The following is a 22,912-nucleotide window of genomic DNA, read 5'->3' on the forward strand; positions in this document are numbered from 1 at the left end:
AGAGCACTGAGAGAGACCAGCATCTTACACAATGTGTGCACCTAGGAGTACACAACTGAGTGCTGTGAATACTTCTGACTGTATTAATGACAGTTTGAATACAATGAAGGGAAAACTGTAAGGTAACTGATCATTACTGGCTTGTTTAAATCCTTTCCAACTTAGTAATACCGTCAGCACATCCTAACTAAGACTAATTTATGAAGAAACACAAACCAGCATATCTTAACATGTCAAAATTATTTTCATTCTCTAATGCTAATAATTGCAGTGAATAATTTGTGGAACCCAATAAATAAATGTGTTCTCTCATCAGAATTTTTTTTCTTTTAGTCAGGTCTTAATTGGTTTTTTTAAGACTTCTTTATAACCCTAGCATATATTTTTTTTAATAACTATGTCTCAGCTAAAAAGGCAAAACACACCATATGGAAATGTAAACATCTGCATAGGAGAACTAACTTTGAAAAGCACCTGATAGGGTTATATGTACAAATCAAGATATAATGCACTGGTATTTGTACATTTAACTTTCTCAGGCCCTTCTGAAAACCTCATCTTAGAGTATCTCCTACTTCATCTACTTTTTATCTATTTCTATCATAGTTTTTATTAAAAGAAATAGCTATTTCTCTATGATAATCACTGCAGACAGACCTTAATACACAATACCTCATATACATAATAACTGCCATCACACAGGAACAATCAGTTACTTCTATTATTATTATTATTATTATCATCATCATCATCATCTAATACACAAAACGCTTCATACATACAATCAAATTTGGCAGTTAATGAAAACTATTAGTAAATAATATTTCTAATGGTATCTGTCATGTAGTTTGATTTACTTTTCATACTTAATATAAGGAAAGCTAAAATAACTAACCACAAGGATAACTTTGTAGTAAGAAATCCTCTGGGTTCTCTACAATTCATGTCTGCCTAGCATTTACTTCAGATAAAAGCCAGGGTTAACTGTGCCCAATTGGTATCAAACCTGATAATCTCTTCCTGTCCTGAAAAACTGCTCTTATCATCACAAGCAACCCCAACAGAGAATAGGGATAAAGTGCAGAAACTGTGCAATCTCAATGTCAGTTCAAGTCTTTGATAGGGGTCAGTAAGTAAAAGGATGAGACACCAGAGTGCTCTGTCTCCATTAGGCCTGTTTGACTGTAGTGACATTTAAAAATGTGATGGGAGCATGTGCCTTATGACAACACAGCATTGTATGGAAATGGTGGCAATGAGGTACTGATAGGTTCTTTGAAGAGACTGTTTCATTCCAGAAGTTTAGGACAGAGACTAGACTGATGGGAGATAAGGCTTGAGTGAAGACACTTCCTCCTGAGGACACGTTTTTAAAGAACAGAAAAAGTCTTCACCATTAGACAAGTGTTTTCTTTCCTAGGCAAGAGAAAAAAGCTATACTTGCAGTGCATACACCACTGCAGTTATTTTCAAGGCAAGCAAAAACAATTCTCTGACTTGTTAAACAGAATATGAATAGAGACAGACTTTTATTGTATCACCCCAAAAGTATTTGCTTTGCATTATAAAAATACCTGACACATAAGAGATATGGAGAAAGATGTACTTGGTTATTCAAGGACACCTGTACTGGAAAAACATATATTTGGTTTAAACATCATTATCAGTCGAAATATTTTAAACTGAAAACTCCAGTCTTAGAAATGCCATAATTCTATGCAAGACCAAAAAAAATTAAATTGCCTTGTATATTATAAACAATCATTACAATGTGTGAAATCTCTGATGATCAAATAGTATTTCTACGTTCCTTTAAAAACTGTGTTTTCTCAGAAGATTCCTGAATTGTAGAAAATTTTATGTTGTATCAAAAAGTGTGTCTACCAAGGCATTAATTCAGACTTAAACCAATATGCTATTCCATTTTTTTCATATACTATATTCGGTTGTTCCCACACATACTCAAAATTAAGTCTGTCATACCATAATGAGAATATGTTACTTTTGAATTCTTAACATCTGTTCTTAAACTTTCACCCTGAAAGGTGTCTTAGACTATAATAATGTATTTTATCAATCATTTAATATGAATTCTGTGCTGCTAATAAATTCTTAATTTCAATTGTGCATGTTTCATAAAATGTGATGTATCCTATCTTTCTCTTCTGAATACAAAAGGTATTAATATTTAATTTTACAGCATAAAGGCTACATAACCTTAATCAAACAATACATTTAATATCACTACATGTAGAGTAGGACAAGATTTTACAGAAAGTTTATAGGAACTTCACTGAAATTGCATTTTTATTCAGTAAAGCCATAATTTTTTTTATATACATACAAAATAAATAATCAGTGCACCAGTGCACTCATTAAAGAAGAAAATACTGTAAATTAACATGTTACCAAAAGAATAATAATATTTAGCGCTTTCATATCCCTTTATTCTTAGATACTGTATTTATTTCTTGAGTTTCCTGGGTTAGCAAAACTCTCCATTCCTAACATCCAATTACAACTTTGACCATTTCTCATTTTCCTTTCAGATTTATTTCCTACGTCATAATGCATTGTTTGCCTGCCAAAAAGATGGAAAATGCAACTGTGTACTAAGTTACTTTCAGAACTCAGCCACTGCAGCAACTCTGCAACCATTATTTATCTTTCTGTGCCACAGATCTTATTCCAGCTTCTGCCTTCCCACTAGAAAGACTTTTTCTTTTCAAAGTCTCAATTTCAAACAGATTCACTCAAGCTATATTGGAAATGTAGAACAAATGTATCTAGAAAATCTCTAGCAAAATAGAAAACCAATGAAATACAAAAGAAGGATTTTTTTTGTTGCTTGTTTTCGTTTTTTAAAACCTGTCTCATTAATTTGAAGAGACAATTTTCTAATGAATTTTTGTATATTTAAATTTCTATTCTCTGATTGGTTTCTAAAATATCAGACTCTTCTCTAAACAAAAATAATCTCCTTTTCTCCTGGATAGATTTCAAGAGCTTTGAATAAAGACAATCTCTGAAAGAGACTGTCACAAACTTGGTAACTCCAGGAGGGTTTATAACAGGGGCTAGAGACTTGTTGGGGATTAGTAAATTATAGAACTAGGAAAAAAAACCCAGAAGACTGTTGAATCTGAGAAGGCTAAGATCCAGACTGAGCTGTTTCCCAAATCAGTCCTTACCTTATACCAAAAGTATTCTTTTCTCCCCCAGCAGTCTCCAATAGACCAAGGATTTGAAGCCTTTGCTTAGCCTTAAGTTAGTGGGTAATACCAATGGAATATGATTTCAGATGAAATTCTGTCCTGCTTAAATCACCAACAAGGGTCTTGTCGACTTCAGAAAGACAGGATTCCTCCACAGAATTCAGTATCACTAACTAATATGACATGCTTTCTTAAATTATGCAATTTTAAATATGAATTACCAGGAAAAACTGACCTTCCATTAAGAATGTACTTTTTTTTTTTTTCTTTTAAAATAAATTTAAAAGAGAAAACAAAATATTAGAACTTACATTCAATATCAAGGTACATGCTCTTTTGATGCCCACCAATTCTACTTGCAGCTTCACAGTCATATCTCCCTGAATCTGACAACTTCACATCTTTAATATGCAGTGACGATTTTCCATGCTGCCCTTTGACTTCTATACGGCCATCTGGGCTCTGTTTACATTGATTCAGGAAAAAGAAAGGTTTTATATATATAAAAATATGTATATTTATGAATATTTTATATATTAAACACCATTGATAAGTATGACTGAAAGCATCTCTTCACCTATGGTGAAGTTATTACTGACAGCTAAGCAACTTTTGAATTTTTCAAATAAAGAAAAAAATATGGAAAAATATATTCCTTTTCTAGGCACTTTACAAAGGAATAAGTACATGCTTAAAGGAACATTGTCAAGGTAATGCACAAAATAGATCCACTTATGACTGGAACAGTGAACTGCATACTCCAAATCTTTATGATCTTACTCATTTTGTTATGATGCTGCAGTTAATGAAAACGCATACATGTAAAATCAGTCTCATACATTACGTTTAGCATTAGCTCTTTTGTCCTTAAAAACTGAATAGAAATATTCCCTCCAACAATGATCAAAACAAAAATCCAGTCATAGATCTATTTTCATAATTCACATTTTCTTATCAGAAGCTCCATAAGTGCAACTGGAATTTCTGAATTTCGTTTCTATTGCATGGAAAAAGGCAAGGGAGAAAAATGAATGTTGGCTTCTGATTTTCTAGAACATAAATTTTATATTTAGCAGCTTCATAAAAATGCTTATCCATAACAGCTCCCCTTCCCCTCCCCCCAAATTATTTGAATTTCAAAAGTATAAAAATATTATATATAACTATATAAAACAGTTACAAAAAAATCCTCTGCTTGACACTCTAAACTTCATGGTATAGTATATCTGAGGAAAAAAATAATTTTAATCTGGTTCTAACAAAACAAAACTCTTTATTTGTTTTGTAGCTTTGGAAAACTTGCTTTACTTCTTTGTTTCACTTTTTTCATTTAAGGAAAAAAAAGGCTTATAAAAAATACTGGTATTTACCTACCTTCATTGTTGAGGAAAGTGGAAAAGGGAGCAAACATGATTAACTATTTCACTGTATCACATTTAAACTTGAAATACGCTTTAATGTCCAATCCTATAATACATATATTCAACTTTAATGCTTTTTACACTAAATACTCACCAAGTAGCAGCTGATATTTAAATGACTGAGCTTTTAACGCTCTACAATTGTTTCTTCACTGAATACAGGTAAAATGCACATAATTTAGTTCTTAAAATACTTGACATAAAGCAGTTGTATAAATCATTCTGTATTCTATATTTACTATGGAAAGAAAAGTATTCTAGTCCCACATCAGAATCTAAGAACACTGAATTTTGTTTCCTGTGGAAAATCTCACAGCATAAGTATGTAAATTAAAGTTATGGAATTCTAATGCAAGAACAAGCCTAAACCTCTCTGGACTCGTAAAAATTAGTAAATAAGACCACTTTGTTATCTCTTAGGTAATTTCTAAAGCTGAAAAATTCTATTTTTATTATACATTTATAAAAAGAAGGAGAGAAGTTATGAAGTTACTAGTAAACATGCTACAGTACTGAATGTCATGGTTTTTGGAGGGAACTCTTGGCATAATTAAGATGAAATTTCTTTAAAATAAAACATTAAATAGTTTCCTGATTTCTGTTATACAAAGTATTATATCTATATTTATACCTATAGCTATAATAGTTAATAACACCATTATTTACCTATGGATTATTTGCTGCTTTTCTAAAATATCAAGTATGTAATACAGTTATAAATCCACATTATTACTCCCTAAAATGTATATACACTTTAGCAATTTCATTTCTGATTTTATCTTAGTTACAATATTTCCCTAAGAAGTCACTTTTAAAACTGTGAGAAGACATATACTATGTGACTATGAATCACAGACACATAGTAAATACTGTATTACTGATTCATTAAAGAGATGTCCTCCTAAAGCAGTAAGGTGGCTCTGTGCAACAGAGTAGTAGTAGAGAACAGGTATTTTATTTTGAGAAAAATATTCTTTGGCTTCCTTATTGTATATTACAATATACCTTCCCCTTGCACAATGCAGTGTCTTTCTGTGAAATTATATTGACCTATAGCTGTAATGGCACATTCACTGAAGTTCTTTCAACATGATTTTTCAAATTAGATCAGAGATTATTCAGCTAGCTCAATTTTCTGTTTCAGTAAAAGGTTATTAGAAGCATATATGTAGAACCAGAAAAAATAAAAATAAAAATATAAAATATACCCATTCCAAATTGTAGTTTTTCACTCAGAAAGATAAATCTGTACTATTTGTACCTTCTGTGCAGTACAGTCAACAGGATTCCTGTGAATAGAGTTAAGTTATTTATACTCCTTACTAAAGTCATGAAAGGTATTCTTACAGGAGTATAAAATCTGCAGTGCTATTTTGTATTTGATAACAAAGAAAAATTGCATCAGTTCAATATTAATCCCAAATACCAGAATTCACTGTAGACTTCACTATATATTTCACTATAATTAATTCCATACATTCTAAACCATAGTCATGAGTGCTAATTGATGTTAAAATAAAAAAGGTTAATGAAAATAAGCAAAAAGATGCTTAAAATTAAATAGCTTTTACAGTAAATTTTCAATGTTGCTTCTAGTTTATCTAACTGTTTTCTAATACTGCTGGAAAAAATCTGGTCTGTACCCAAAATAACTTTCCTATGTTCTCATATATGAGGAAAAAAAAAGTATTTAAATATGAATGACATAATATAGGCTTAGATTTTAGTCAGGGCAAACACCAATTTCATATATACTCTGAATCATAGGAGATTTTTGCATAACCACATCACCTATTCTCATCGTCAAATATATGGTAATAAGCATTTTGAAAGAGGTCTATGAGGTTAAGCAGAGTCCTCAAAACCAAGTAAAACATGTAACAATTGTAGGCAAGAACATTTGGCCCAAATTATCATAAAAACATATATTTACTAAAGTTAACTTCATTTTTTTCCAAAATTGTCTGAAAGAGATTACAAGAGTCTCTTTGGAATGTGAAATACGTAAGATACCCTCTGCTGCATTGCTCAGAATGCATATCATACTGCCACTCCTTCATGAACAGTTTAAGAAGTCCTGTCCCCTCACTCTAGTGTGCAGATGGATTAATATAAAATTCCATTAATTTTTTTGCAAACATGGTGCGATACGTGATTAAAAATTTACTGTGCAGCTGACATTCCTGAACACAGAAACACGTGAAAGAAAACAAGAGTGCAAATACAGATTACATTCCATTAACATACAATTAAATAAAAAAGATAAAATGTTTTGAAGCAGTTGCCTATATCTAGACAGGATTCCCAGAATATGTTGGAGATTAACACATGTAAATGAAAAAGGCTAGCTAGTATGATGAATTTTCACAAGGACCATACTAACAACTCTGGCTGTTATATTGATCCGTGGTATAAATCAGATCTGGCACATGTTCTGTCAAGGACATGTTGTGATGACACAAGACGTACAATAACAGTGCAGTCATGCTGCAGCCCAGCTAGGAATGAACATCAGGCACACAGCAGAGACAGAGAAGCTGACTACAACAGAGAGCAAAGACGACACTGAGTCAAAAATATGCAGTGTTAGCCTGAATCAAGATTTGAAACCATGCTAATTATATTGTCCTGTTCTTGTAAAGGGCATCATCAAAACTAGAATACAGAATCATAGAACGATTTAGGTTGGAAAAGACCTTTAAGACCATCAAGTCCAACCGTTAACCTAGCGCTGACAAGTCCACCATACACTGGCAAAGCAGAAGTCTGCATTCATACTGATCCATAATATCACTCTTCTTATTTAACTTTGAACAGCAAATACACAATGTCAGACAGGGGCAGCACTAACCTTGGGGTCTGCGTGCACCAGAACTTTATACCCTTGGTAAAATCTTTCTGAGGCTTATTTCCCCTCCTGCACTGAGTATGGAGAGCACACGTCAGCACCGTGTCTGGCACCGTAACCCAACACAAGAGGAAGAGACAGCACACACGGGAACACCAAGCACACTGCACCTGCCCAGCAGTCCTCAGTAGAAATACCCACCAGGATAAAAACACTGGAGCTGCCACTGCTGACAAATCAAAATACAGATATAAATTCCATGAATTAATAATGCCAGTAACTCTCAAGTCTGCTTGAAGTAATAATGGACACCTAGTAAATTAGAATACCGTTTTGTTCTTTTCAAATGCTTTACTGATAGACATGCAAAATATGTACTAAGGTGTTTTCTGCAAGATCGATCAAGTACACATGCTTTTATTTCTTAGTATTAATAGAGTATAAAAAGTAAACAAAACAAAAATCTAGACAACCAGAACAGTCTCTGTAGTTCAGTACTCATGATTTCTGCTCATTCACTGAATTACTCTGCATCACCTATCACCATGGAGCACGAATAATCAGAGATGTTTGAAAAACATATGTAGTCAACACAGTCCCACACAGATGTGCGTATTTCTTTAGAAAGACCAGTGAGCAAGCATGTTAATTGACACACTCTAAGACATTGGAAGAATAATTTCAGTAAACAGACCACTGTGTGTCCTGAAAATTAAACAAGGTCTTCAGAAGTTACCTTTTTATAGCATCTGGGAAATCATAATAAAATCAATAAGAAATATCAATTTTAAATGGAAAATTTCATAGAATTCATAAATAAAAGTGGCTTTTCTGGGGCTTTGGTAGTGTTCCCTCCCCCCCCCCCCCCCCCCCATCAGCATAAAGCTAAAAAACAAGTGAGAAATCCTCAGCAGAGACTTTAATAGCATTTTACTCAGCTACAGCTGACTTTGTGACTTCATTCACATAAACCCCACATTCCTTAAATTAAAAATTTAACATTTCACAGAAAAACACCTCTTATTGTGAATACTGATAGCAATCTAGTTCTCTGTCATTGTCAAAGAAATGACAACTCTTCTATACAGGTCTCCAAGTAAAATTTTTCATAATGGCAACACTTAATTATAAAATATTACCTTCTGAAAACAAATGAACAAACAAACAAAAAAACCCCAAAAGGTGAGAACCTTCTGCACTTGCTATATTTTTGCTCAGAATATGTAGCTTAACCCAAATGAATCCTAGTCTAATAATAAAATGGAAAGTATCTTATCACTTGAGAGTAATTCTTCAGATTCTGTAAAAGTAAATACATGTATGCTTGATTTTGATAAAATTCTTGTCATGACATATATGCTGCTCTACTACCCGACTTTTTCTGTCATGCTCTTTTTTCCCAAACTTCTCACATGATTTGGATTTCCACACATGAATATTCCCATAGTCCTGGCCAGCTGATGCTGACCTGACTGTTGATGAACGGCCAAAACCATGTTTCAGAGCCCCCAGGGTAGTACCAGAATGATGACAACTGTATTTCAAGGGTTCCACATGCAGAGAGAATAGGAATGTGATGAGACAACAACATCCACAAAGAGATAAGAACAGCTTCTGGGACAGAATAACTTATTCAGGTACCACGGAGTGTTCAATCTGTACAATTCCATTGCCATTGTAGTAAAAAAAATGTAATTTCTCAGAAACAGAGGATTAGCTTATGATGACGCTTAGAAACTGTCATTCTTTTTCAACTGTAGAAACTGTAGAGAGGTGGATGGTGTGATTAGTGGTTGAATTTCATTTATCAACCATTTCTCCAGCTCCCACTGAGGAACTGTAGCAGCAAATGAGATGAAGTTGTACAGGTGCCAAAACATGCATTTTCAGCTGGCTGAAAGCAAGAGTGGAAGGTGAGAACAGATGCAGAAATTGGTGTCTTGTTTGTAGCTGGATTTTGGTAATATTACTTGGATGGTTAGAGCAGCTGTAACTTTGTGTTGATTATCTTCCCTCCTACAGAGTTTACTGTTTGGCTGACAAAGCACTCCTTCATCCCTTAAAGTCCAAGTGCAAGAATGCAAGCAAAAAAATCCCTATATTTAAAATCCAGACATGCTGAAATACCTTTTTTAGGTTTTGTTTTGATGTTTAAAGCTTAATTATGATCAAAGTGCCATTACTGTCCATAGTTACACCAATGTAGGCCAGTTTTGCCTGTCACATATTTACCAAATATGTCTTCTGACACCTTATGTACTTCAGTGCTATTTTGATGAGCACTGCATGTGTTAACAACAGAAAATATGAAGAAAAAGTGGCTTAAAATTGAATGTTATTTCTTTTGTAAATCATGGTGCACATACTCAAGAACAGTCATTGTGAGAAGATATAAGTTGAGTAAAAACTGCAGGACTTTTTCAAGTTCCTCCAAAGGAGCTGCTGCAGATATCCATCATAGAAGATCCTCACATTGCAGGATGGGAAGTATCAAAAATATTATAAAGAACCTGTTTTAATTTTATGCCTAGCTCTTCCTTCTTCAGATCAAATTGTCAAAACCTGCCAACTCATTACGTTGTCTCGGTCATGTTCTGAGTACACATCACTGAATTTTCAAGGAAAAAACAAATACTGATTAACAGAATCACCTTTGGAATTTCATGAATAACAATATTTTTTAGGATGCTTTCTGATTTCGGGTTGTGTTGATATCCACATGAGAGGAAAACCTCAGATCACATACTTCAGGCTAATGTTTCTTATACGTGAGATTTAAGCAGGTCATAATTGCTCATGAAACTGTTCCTTGAAGCAGCATGAAAGATAAGAACTTCTGCAACCTGACGTACTGATACTAAATGATGATAAAATTCCAGAAGTCTATTAATGTAAGTGACCAGCAATTCCTAATCTAAAAATCTACCTTTGATGATGAGAAAGGGCTGTTAGTCACAACAGCCATCATCGTGTAGAAGCTGATGGAAGCTCCCTTCTGGATTATGGATGGTATATTCACAATATTTCCCATTTTCTTCAGGTAAATGTATTTTATCCATGCACCTGTTGGAGACAGCAGAAAATTCCAGAGTATTGCTACGTGCATATGCCTTAACGTCCAGTGAAGCAGAATAATGCTACAGCAGTGTCTTGGACTTCAGTGATTTTTATAGGAGACCTTGTGATTCTTTTAGAACTGCAGCTGGTTAAACATATGTCAGCATGCTGCAGACTCCTGTATTTGTTAAGAATTTGTATTTCCACAAGGAAGAAATTACTGAAGAATTTATTCTTTGTAGATCTATAGTGTGACACCAGGGACGTCACAAAAAATTAATCTTGAAGAAAAAAAAATAACGTTTGTTTTGATTTTCTGTTCATCTGCAGACATAGCAGTTACTTTTAAAGAATTCAGATGGAAATAGTAATGAGATCTATGCAGGTTGTTAACAGCATGTACAATCTCGGGAAAAATGTATTCTTGAAAGCTTCATATAACTCTTACAAATTATGAACTGATATTTGATTGATTCATGCTGGCATTTCTTTCAAACTTAAGTTGTTATGTTTTGAGATGACACAGGACATATGATACACCAAAACCACTAAGACATGAAACAGAACACTGAACTTCTTTCCTTTGATTGGTTTTTACTCACAAAAATGTATGAAAGAGAAATAATAAAGAGAAAAAATATGATGATCAGCCATTCAAGATTACTTGTGCTAAAGATGCAAATCACAAGAAAGAAATGGTTGATGATTATTAATGGCAAAAATATTAGCATCATCTGAAAAAAGCTTGTAGAGGAAAACAAACATTAGTGTTGGTCACAGAAAATAACAATAGTAACGACAAATGAGTGTTTATAACAGAAATATTAAAACTGTAATAATTACTTAAGTACTTTGTATTAGAAATTCTGATTCAATCGTAAATACTGTATTTAAAGGTTTTATATCTAAGAATTTTGCTGCTCTGAATCTACTCCAACACTGCTGTGATGCCATTAATATAGCTGACTCAGATGGATCCAAACCAGCAAAATTCTCAGGAATAAGACCATTAAGTACAATGCTTTTATGTAATACAGACCTCATATAAAACAGCCACTAAAAATAATGATTTTACTATACAGCTACATCTTACTTTAGACAATCAAATCTTATTGTGACTGGATTCTTTGGATAAATGAGAGTAAGACACAGGTGATTATACATCAGCTTTGTTCAATCTTTAAAATGCTTGCAAAGCATTTGTAACTTCAATGCACATTGGAGTTACAAGGTCTTCCTGCAAAGGATGAGTAAGGGAGGACTCTAGCATAAGAATATGACCCCAAACATGTGTCAGTATGGGTTCTATGTGATCTGCCAGAATTCATTCTTCAGTGTATTACTCAATCTCTGTGCATCTCAACAAGAATACTCACTATTAAATATATACAGCATCAGTAGCAACAGGTATGGTTATTCTGACTTGGAACTTCAATCTGGTCCTGTTTCTGTTTGGGTCAATTCGAATCTGAAGTATAAATGACTGCAGCTGTAGAAGTAACTAGTACAGTCAAACTCTACCACTGTACCACACTGAACCGCCCATACGGATGGAGTTACGAAACTGTGAAAGAACACGAAAACATCAAGCACTAGGATCCCAGCTTTCCTTCGGGCAGGGGTTGTAGCCCAGTACGCATGGTTCTCCTGTTGCTAGTAAGAGCTCTGCTCCAGTGCAGGGTCTTGGGACTTGCCAGGGGTCACCTTGGTCTGAGGTGATTTCAGTTTGCTTAAAGATAGCAAGTCCCTAATCATCAGGTAACTATCTGAATTTGTTTCTGGTTAGCTCTTTGCTAAGTACCATATATGGTGAAGATCTAACTAGCAAACATTAGCTCTTTGTCTTAATTAGGAATGGGGGAGGCAGTTCTGTAACTTTAACAGGGGAAAACAGTAAAAAAGAAAAAAAAGCCCAAAACAACAAAAGAAACCAAAACAACTTTTAGCTGGAAACCCATGAAGACAAAGCATGTAAGCTTACTGCAGTACAAAATGGACAAAGGTACCTTTAGATTGACCAGAGGCAGGGAAGGAAGCATAGTTTTATTTTGTATAAACTGATAAAATATTACTTGGACTGACAACAAATTCTTGGGTAAATATGGGTTGTATGCCCCTCTTGCTCACAAAACTGCTATGGAAGAATACAAAGGAACCTTTAAAATGACAGCTACTCTGAGAAACTCAAGCTGAGCTTAATGCATTATATATTTACATTCATTTTCATAGAATTCAGGTTTAGATCATGATAAAGTTTAGCTTTACTTGCAGGAATAACTGATGTGGTGAAGGTATACAGCTATGCAACACAGAGCAGCACAACATGGGCTTTTTTTTTTGGGGGGTGGGGGTGGGGAGGGGATCAAAATTTTACTTTCTCTTATTTGTTTGTTCAGTGCTTGTATGCAGCTTGGGATCCTTTCCAGTTTTCTGTGAAGGTGATGTATATTTTATTAAAGTTACTATGGCTAAAGAGCACATAGGAAGTCTGTCTGGAAACTGGGATGAGGGGGAGTCCTGCAGTGCAATAGATATGCAACAAGGCCTCCTTAGGGGAAGGAAAGGCACAAGAAGCCAGAAATGCATAATTTAAGTCATGAAGAGCAGGTGAATTGTCTGCAAGAAGGACCCAGATCCAGACCTCACAGAATAAAATGCCTTTGTTCACAAAGCCTGACAATTCTGTATGGCTTTTTGGAATGGAAGAAACAACAGAAAATTTTTGCAGTAGCATGTAAAATGGAGAAAATGAGCTACGCTGGACATATCTGAAAAGGCATAGAAATATTTGTTTTCTAGTTATTTTATTTACCTGGTATCATCCAATAGGTTTTATCTAATTACATTTTAAAATTTATTTATATGTATGTATATAAATAAAAGATTATGCTGAACATATCAGTCAAATTGGGTGGAAACTATTATGAAAAAATATGCTGCTACTAGAGTCTGAAACAATGTAGAAAGCAGAGATTGCAACATGGTAGCATAAAACCCCGTATGTCATTCTGCTAGGGAAAGCATTACTGAGAAGCAAAACCCTAGAACCAATCTATAGTTTATTTTCAGTCAGCTTAAAGCATTTCATACTCCACTGCACAATTCAGGAAATGTAAGGAATATGTATTATTAAATTAAATTATCAGAAGTTATGCATAGTACATTGCTGAAGAAACATCTGTAATAACACATAAACTGGAGACACCATGTGGATAAATTAATCACAGCTAAAAAAATTAGTCACAGCTCTAGGATTCTCAGGTATGCAGGCAAACTGGGAGGAGAGAGGGCAGCCTGAAGGAAGGTAATCAGTTTTCTGGGTGAGGAAGGAAAGGAAAAAGAGGAATGAGGAAAAAAGTGTGAGAAACAAGCTCCTGCAGACACCAAGGTGGGAGAAGGAAGAAGGAGTGGAGGTGATCCAGGCACCCAAGCAGAGATTCCCCTGGAGCTGTGGTGAAGACCATGTTGAAGCAGGTTGTCCCCCTGCAGCCCATGGAGGTCCATGGTGGAGTGAATATCCACACTGAAGCATGTGAAGACCTCATGCCACAGCAGGTGCATGTGCCCTTAAAAAAGCTGCAGCCCATGGAGAGCCCGCTCCAAAGCAGGCTCCTGGCAGGACATGGGACCCTTGCTGGAGCAGTCTGTTCCTGAAGGACTGCACCCTGCAGAAAAGACGCACGCGGGAACAGTTTTTGAAGAACTGCAGCCTGTGGGAAGGATCCACATTGGAGCAGAGGAGACTAGGGGCAGCAGATGGCCTCTTGGTGGGCTGCTGGTTAAGGGTAAGAGTTCTCCTTCTCTTTTGTACAGCTACTACCTCCCAACATCTTATCCAAGAAACAGTTACCAATGAAATTGCCAAAACATACATTTGCTGAGGATATCTCTTCAGCAACACACACCCCCACACCCATATTATTTAATATTTTGGCATTTGCTACAAGGTGTATGATGCATGTATAATATTTTATAGCCATACAATTTTTTTTTAACAAATATGATGGTAAAGGTAATAAAGACAAAAAGAACAATCTATTTATATAAATCTGTACATTTTCATACAGAATTTGTAAATATTTTTAAACATAATTAGGGTTATTTGTAACAATTGTTTAATTAGGGCATATTTGCTAAATATGATGACATGATGACCTGTGAGTTCAGGAATTCTTAAAGAATATCCATGAATCTTAAAGTTCTTAGAGTTCTTAATTTTAAATGCCTACAGTGTTGCTTTTGGGTGAGATAGTGAGAGTTTTATCTCAATAGAGTTTACTATAGTTTTGGTATTACTGAAATCACTTTGAATTTGCGATAAGGAAGCACTGGTAACTGTGGTCTAAATAACATCACATGTTCCATACCATAAACATTATGTTTGTCTCATCACAATATATACTAATTATTTTTTTTTTCCTCTACATTAAAAAGCTGTAAAGGAAGCAACTGTACTTTCTGATGAGATTCTGTACTTATTTTTACATTTTCTAAATTAAAACAGAAAATATATTTTGTTCTACAGACCATAACTCCAAATGACGCTTCTGAAATGTGCTGGTAAAATGGTATTTTTTCAGTCTGGAACTCTAAATATTCACTAAACTGTATTCTTAATGTAAAATTCTGTATTAAATATCCACTTTTGTATACTATTTTAAGAAATGGAACATTTATAGAGTACTTGTTAATTCAATAAATTTTTACCAAGTAATATCACCCTGAGGGCTTTAACATTATGTATCAGCTACCTACAAGACATATTAAAGCATGTTAGATAATGAGCTTGTAGTAAGGTAAAGATTACCACATGCTATTATTTCATTGACCTTTGGCATAAATGTCACTACTTGATTTGTAAAAGCAGAAATTTATAGAAAGACAAAACCCAGCTTATTGTTGGTAACATTATTTAGGTTATTTATGTTATTGCAACATTTAGAAATTTTAATAACACATGTTGAGTCCGTGCAGAGATGGGAGTTATTCTGACCATGAATCAGAGCTCAAACCTATGGTTCAGTTACGCAGTCCTGAGAAATAGTTTGCTGAATTTCAGAAGCTGTCAGTAAGGGATTGTGCAGTCTTCACTTTTCCCAATGCAAAGAAATAAGACTCTTGCATTATGCTTTAGGTTAGGTTGCCCAGCATCCTTTCACAGATGATAGACGTACACTGGGCCATCAGCACTGTCACGTTAAACTGCCATAACCTGACTGTGTTTGAAATCTGAGAACTGGCATTAATAGGTAGATAGCATATGTGTAGATGCACACAAGGAGATGGTACAGTGAAACTGTGATAGGAAAATGTGCTTTTTTAACAGTATATTAAGGACATTAATAAATTACTAAGAACTAATCATTACAAAGAGTGTAGAAAAATTGTTAAACAAAACAAACGAGATTGAAAAAGAGAATCCAGGTTATTTGCTTTCATCTTGGTTTTGCCAAAAGTCTAAATACTTATTTTCTCCTAATATGCAAGGGTATTCAAACTACCTTTGAGGTCAAGAAAACTGCTGACAGGTTTTAATAGATTAAAATACATTTTGCCAGCACTGCACTGTTGACTGTGCCATTGATTTTGATAATTTCCTAGGAGTTTCCATGGTACATAGAAAATGTAACACTATGTAATACTACCAAATTACTCCAGTGTAAAAAGTGTGGCTGTATGACTTAATGTATCATCAGATACAGGATCTCTATTTCATCAGACAAGTTGAAAGTTATTAAACCATTAGCAGATAATTCAACTGATACTTAGGCAGAAGCTCAAGAAATGATCTTTTGTGTAGTGGAAGGAATGAATGAATATTCAAGTCCAAGCTCCACTGGTATCATAGGAAATGTTGGTCCATAAAAAGTTCCCTGATAATTTCAGTCTTCATTAGTGTAACACGGGGAATATCATCACTGATGACTCAGTGGAAAAAGCTAATATTGGAAGGGAAAGAAATGCCATTTCCAAGCCTGTATGGCTTCATTTCAGGCAGTAAATGCAGCACCAAAACCCATAAAAAACACCCAAAAATATCTACTTGGTGCATAGGTAGTACATCAGCAAAATGGACTAAATGAGAGAGAATTCTGAAGTTTGTAATATAAATTTGTTAGAACTATGATTATCCATTTACAGAATGAACAAAACCTTTGTACTTAATTTAAGGTATCATGTTAAACAATTGATTAAATTCATGACGTTCCTAAATAAACATCTTTTTTTCTCTAGGTTGTCTAAGCTTTTATTACAGAAGATTTATTAAGTTTTAAACATTCTTGGCTTTTTGTTATCTTTATAGAATCAAGAACCTTGTCTCTGTTTACTTATTTATGTCCCAATGGAAACTGACCTTAAAATTTTACTGAAAAGAAAAATTTGCACAAATGAGAGAATTCTGAGCTAGTATAATACCAATACAATCACTCACATTCACACAACACGAATACATACATGGCTGTGTGTATGTAAAGCCATTTGGGTCTAGTCTGGGTAACAAAGCATTTCATTTATCTCCTAAAAGAGGAACAAATCTGAAGGGCCCTTTGGCCACGTAGCAGGGATTTATTATTGAGTTGTCAATATAAACACCAACCAAGCCTGTGTTGGGGAAGAGGTGATTTCTAGCTTCAGTTTTGGCTTCATTTACGTATTACTGCAGGTGGTGTTACCTGAAAGAGCATGTGGAACTCAGATGAGTGATTGGGCTACTTAAGGACTTTGAAATATCCACATTGGCTTGCAGCTTTACTCCTCAGCTCACCCAGGGAAGCTGTTTTTCATTTCTAACTGCGTGCAATCTTACCCCTCCCAAATGAATCTTCCTACTAAAATACTGTTACCTCCCAAGACTGTCCACTCTGTGTTTAGCTTCTTCTATTTCACTGGACAGTTTGTCCCAACTCCATATTAGTGTAGCTGAACGTGCCATAGAGAAGATGAAGGAGCCTCAAAACGTACGCAGATTTCTATAGATCTGACGACTGGTGAGAGTATAGTAGTATCCAGTGCTCGTATGTGCTCCATGTTTTGCATATGTCACAGGGTATAAATCTGTATATTCCCAACAGCACTAATTACCTAACATTTAAGGCCACCTTCCTGCTTTCTACTCACTCTCATGTCCATTTATTTAACTTCTCTTTCCAGTCACAATAATCTTACTCTTCTATTATATAGCCTTACAATGTGAAGCCCATCACGATTAATTTTGGTGTTAAGAACAAAATACAAAAAATATGTAATGCCTGACTGATTTGTTTGCAGAATGTCTCAACTGCATAATCAAACACAGCTGCAGCTGGCTACATAAACTGTTCTGGCCTGCAGGCTAAGATATGCTAATATTACAACAGGAAAAATATTCTATGATATTGTAAGTAGAAGCCGTTCACACAACACATAGGTGAAACAGGTTATAAAAATTTTCTTCTATAAGGCAAGGAACTTGCCTCTTATATTTTTTCCAATTATTCAAAGAACAAAAGTTCCTGAGATTAATTTACAAAGATTGGGATTTGTAGCTCAGAAAAAAAGAAAGAAATCTCCTGGAATCAAGTAAAATACCCTAGATACAGCTTCATCTCCTCATTTTGGGTGATTCATTTCAAATAAAGACCTGATCCTGGATGTGAAAAAATGTAACAGAGCTCTCACTACTATCTCGCAAGAAAGGCAACGCAATTTGCTGACACTGGAACACTGCTTCTTTTTGTGCAGTGACAACTTTCACAGGGAGTAAAAAAAAAATCAGGTTATTTTTACTAACTCTCGTAATAGCTGAAGTGGAGTTAACAGGCATAGGGGGAGGCAGAGTTGACCTTTCAAAGAAAAGACAAAACATCCCCCAAATTCTTCACATTTGCCTGTTGTCTGACCATGAAAACTGTGAAAAACTCTACAAGCTACAAATAGTTATGATTTGCATGCCAACATAAAGCAAATTCAAACTTGGAAAAGAATTTAACTATTGGTCTGAGCTCTGCAATATTTAAAAACAATGTTACAGGAAATTTCATGGGGACAGCCAGATTATTATTGTAATAGTAGGTAGACGGAAGGAAGCAGAACTCAAGCTATTTCTGTAGTCTACATTATGAGGTTAAAATCACTTTTTTTCTTTTTTCTTTTTTTTTTTGTTTCTTTTTTTTACTTGTGGATACAAGAAGAATACTTTAACATATTTTAAAGACATTTGGTGAATCTGTGTCAAATATAGACAAATACAGTATAATTTCATATGTCTTAAGTCCAACATCCAAGTTGCAAATTATCTTTTTTTTTGTTTGTTTCATTTTTCTGTTAATCAGTTACCCCACACTTGAGGCATGATCAAAGCTGAGTACCAGGTTCTGGACTGTGACCTCTCTGCACTGACTTCATTCATTCATTTTACATGTTTAGATCATAAATTCTTCAGAGCAGATTGCCTCTTTGGACACATGCTGCATACAGTGGTGAAACTGTCTCATAACAAGCCCCATCTGTTATTGTCATTTGTATTCCAAAACAAGGCTTGAAATGGTAATTACAAGCAACATTGGTCAGCTTTCATATTTCTGCTAGAATCAGATACTAGAAAAGTAGAGCGTGAAACTGCCCTCACAGTTCTGCAGTCCGCACAGCAACCAATGACATTTTTGTTCAGAGGATCAGGATACGCTCTCCTTCAGGTATATGTGTAGATATGTATGTGCATCTTCAAAATCTATTTTATAAGTGGTTACAGCAAACCAAATCCAATCAATATCCTTCCTTCTGTTCTACAAAAAGCAACACTTCTCCTGCCTGCTCTTTTCACTGGGAAAAGGGCCAGGCCTGCTGGATCCACAGAGGTCTGTAGCAACATGGCATTTTGAACCACAGCCAGAAGAGGCATGGCCAGGTTGGAATGTTAGTGAAAAGACTTACAATACTGGGGAGTCAGGGACTAGAGGTGCAGAGGCAGAGTATATGCACCAAGCAGAGAGTTTTGGCTTGACACTGCAATAGCATATGAATCTTGGACTAGATGTTCATTTCCATTTTCAAATCTTTAAGGGTGAGCCAAACACCTTCTGTCACACATAATCATTCATTTACTCAGGGTTACACACTCATGTATTTATGGGTTATAGAGCCATAAAAGGATTACAGAAGTCACCTAATGTGACCTCCTGGAAAACTTTCCATTTAAAATTTCAAGAGAGGTCAGAGGAAGGGGAAAGCCACCTTTATTTCAAATTCTCAGTGTAAGAAGGACCACACACTGTGAGGTAGATTGTTCCAAAGGCTAACTCATAAAATGAGAAGAAAAGGCTTCTTTGCTTCTGGTTTGCACTCACTTGCCTTCAACTTTCAAGTACACACTTCTGATGTACTGAAAATCCTTTATCAAAGCTATATTTTCCTAAGAGATAATTATAGACCTCTCACTCATTAACATTATCCTCCTTAAGCCCAGCAGGGTTATTTCTTTGATCTATGACTTTGGTGCATATTTTCCATTCTTTTGGACATAATCATTTCAAAACTCAGAAAAGTCTATGTCCTGGTTATAAGCCCTATCTATCATTTGAAAGAAATATTTTGAATCCATGCAGGCTAAGAATGATCTTACATTCAGACTTCTCCCTTATCCACACAAGGTATACTTGCATTTTAGCAAAACAAGAATGACATAATTGAGGATCTACATACTAAAAGAAATAAAATAATTAAAAAATAAGAGCAAGACTTTCTGTGTTTTTTAATCATCATTATGTGAATATTATAATTAGAACAGTTCTTCCATCTTCCACAGAAAAAAATAACCCCCTAAAGATATTCTTAATTCAACAAAAAATTTGTATAAAGTGCAGTCTGTACTAAAAAATGTTTTAAAACTGGTAAAAAATTCAAAAGATTAATTCACTGAATGTAGATGATGATTTTTATGTTTATGCAAGTATGTCTGGTGATTAGACATTACTTCAAAAGTTATCACATGTAAGTAATATTTTCAATTAAAAACTATGTTACAATGCCCCCCCCCCTTCTTCCCCACTTTCTTCAGTTCACTTTTTCCTTCTCTTCCTGTGTGCAAAACATTGCTGTATTATTCAACAATTATTGAACAATTTAATTACTACCAGTTTCGTTTTGTATTCACCTAAATTGGTAGTAAAGCACAAGCCAAGGCTTTGGCACCCTGGATATTGAGAACCACAGGGTAAATCCAGCAGCATATTTTATAGCTCAAGAACATATAGACTATTACAGAAAACTTATTCAACATTAAGCATAAACTCTCCCATGAGCTATACACGGAGTTCTCTCATTGGCAAGAAAAAAAGGAAACCATATAACTGCATTTATTCTCATCTTTTTATCATCCACATATAGTGTATCAGCACACTAGTAGAAAGTGAATATAGGTTTTAGTTTGGTTTTCAGTATTACTCAGTCGAGCCACAGTTCAGAGAAAGCTACAGTAACATGTCTAGACAGTTTAACCATCTGCAGTTTGAATTAAGAATGTAATAATGTCTTATATAAGCACTGGATAAACTTCAGGTTTCAACTGCACCAACATTGTTAATCTTGTTTCTGTGATTTGCTTTCATTTTTCATTTCTGATATAAGAAAGTTTTTTTACAAACATTCCAAACAGAAGTGGAAGCCTACACTTGTAGCCTTTGAACCAAGTGTAGTCTTTGTGGGTCAGAAAGATGACCTTTGACTTGAAATATTTAAGGAGAAGATAAACTTCATTTTAATGCAAAACTATTAGAAAAAAATACTATATAAATACTGTTATCTTGCTGCAAAATTGAAATGACATAGCAGGAAAATGGCAGACAGAGTCTCACATAAACTGCCTCAATTAGAGAAAAGGTCAAGTCCGAGACTAGACCAGACCAGACATTTACCTTGAGAGCACAAATAATGGAAATATGTAATTCCCTAATATACAGCAATTCCCTATACACTGAGTGACTTACTATGTATCTAATTCCCTCAGTAGCATGACTGCAATGTAGGTTTGTCAATTGGTTTTTTTAAACAACACCTATGAATACGCAAACATCCGCAAGAAGCCAGTATTTAGCTATTTGGCTATCTGGAGTTAAAATTCAGAATTAGCCAGCCAGGAAGATGGCATCTCATACTTTAACCAGCACAGTGAAAATCTATAGTTTATGTAAGGGAATTAAGAAAAAAACTTGTTCAAAAGGAAAAAGGGCTCTGTAGGAAGAGCTTGTTATCTGCATGGTTAGGAATAACATTACAGTTTCCTTTGCTTTCACCATCCCATCTAATTACAGGTTTTGTTCCTACTGTAACCGACTTTCTTCATCGTCATACTGTAACCTTTATTCAACTTACTTTTTTAATAAAACATGAAAATGGGAAAACAAAATAGGAAAATAGGCTCTATTTTTAGTTATAGACTACTTGCTCTGTGTAAAGAAAAATGTAACAGAAAAATGGGGAAAAAAACCCCAACGCTTCAGAAGTGGGAAATAAAGAACACCGAAGTATTCAGAGTATTTTATTTCAGACTTTTATAGGCTCCACTGCATTTTGAGAAACAATGGAAAGGGTCTAAACATATTCAAGAAAGGCTATGGGCAGCCATTATGATCAAGATGAAACTGAAACTCTTAAGGATTATATATGAAAATTTAGGCCTGATAAGATGAATTACCTTTCAGCACTTTAATTGCTTTTTGTTTTTTTTTTTTTAAATTTAATTTTTAGAATCTCCACATTGCTGTTATTACCTTGGAAAGTAGAAATTCCTTCCAATTCCAGAAGAACATAGAATTAATCTATTTCTAAATTAATTTTCTGCTTATAAAAATATTAGCCAGACAGTACATATTTAGATACTTTAGACATTAAAGGCTGATTTACCTTGTCACCTTCCGAGAAGGTTATTCCATCAATGGCCCTCTTCCAAGTAATCTCTGGGATTGGTTCTCCTTCTGCTTCACAGATGAGCGTGGCTTTCCCATTCTCAAACGTGGTTTCATTTTTAAGTTGTATTATTTGAGGCTGTACTGTTAAAAATACAAATTACATTACTCATCCTGCACAAAGAATGTCATGTCAAAGTCTATTTTTTAAACCACTTTTTTTTTTTTTTTTTTTTTTGTTAAAGTACATTCACATTTGGTTTTTTTTGTGGTTTGTTTGGGTTTTTTTGTACTTAGGATGAACTAAAGGTTTAATGTTACCATCTATAAGAGTGATAAACTCTTCAGACTTCAAGTTGCATGAGAACCATCTCTGTATGCAGATGACCTGGACTCCTGGCTCAGCATGGTTGGCACCCTCAGGGCCGCCTGCTCCCTCACTGGGGTAGTGTGGAATAGGTCCTGGCTGATGAGCCCCTTCCTTGGTTG

At 34.7% G+C, this 22,912-nt stretch overlaps 1 protein-coding gene across 1 annotated transcript in view; it reads right to left on the reverse strand.

Annotated features, from left to right (window-relative positions):
* NCAM2 (neural cell adhesion molecule 2) overlaps positions 1 to 22,912 on the reverse strand; it is a 306,656-nt gene that overhangs the window by 96,605 nt on the left and 187,139 nt on the right. The window contains exons 8-9 of the mRNA XM_037378231.1: positions 22,422 to 22,567; positions 3,527 to 3,677 (exon numbers count right to left, since the gene is read on the reverse strand). Coding sequence (XP_037234128.1) covers positions 3,527 to 3,677; positions 22,422 to 22,567 — 297 coding nt within the window. The remainder of the gene's footprint in view (positions 1 to 3,526; positions 3,678 to 22,421; positions 22,568 to 22,912) is intronic.

This window comes from Falco rusticolus, chromosome 2 (genome assembly GCF_015220075.1).
Source record: "Falco rusticolus isolate bFalRus1 chromosome 2, bFalRus1.pri, whole genome shotgun sequence".
NCBI classification, from domain to species: Eukaryota; Metazoa; Chordata; class Aves; order Falconiformes; family Falconidae; genus Falco; species Falco rusticolus.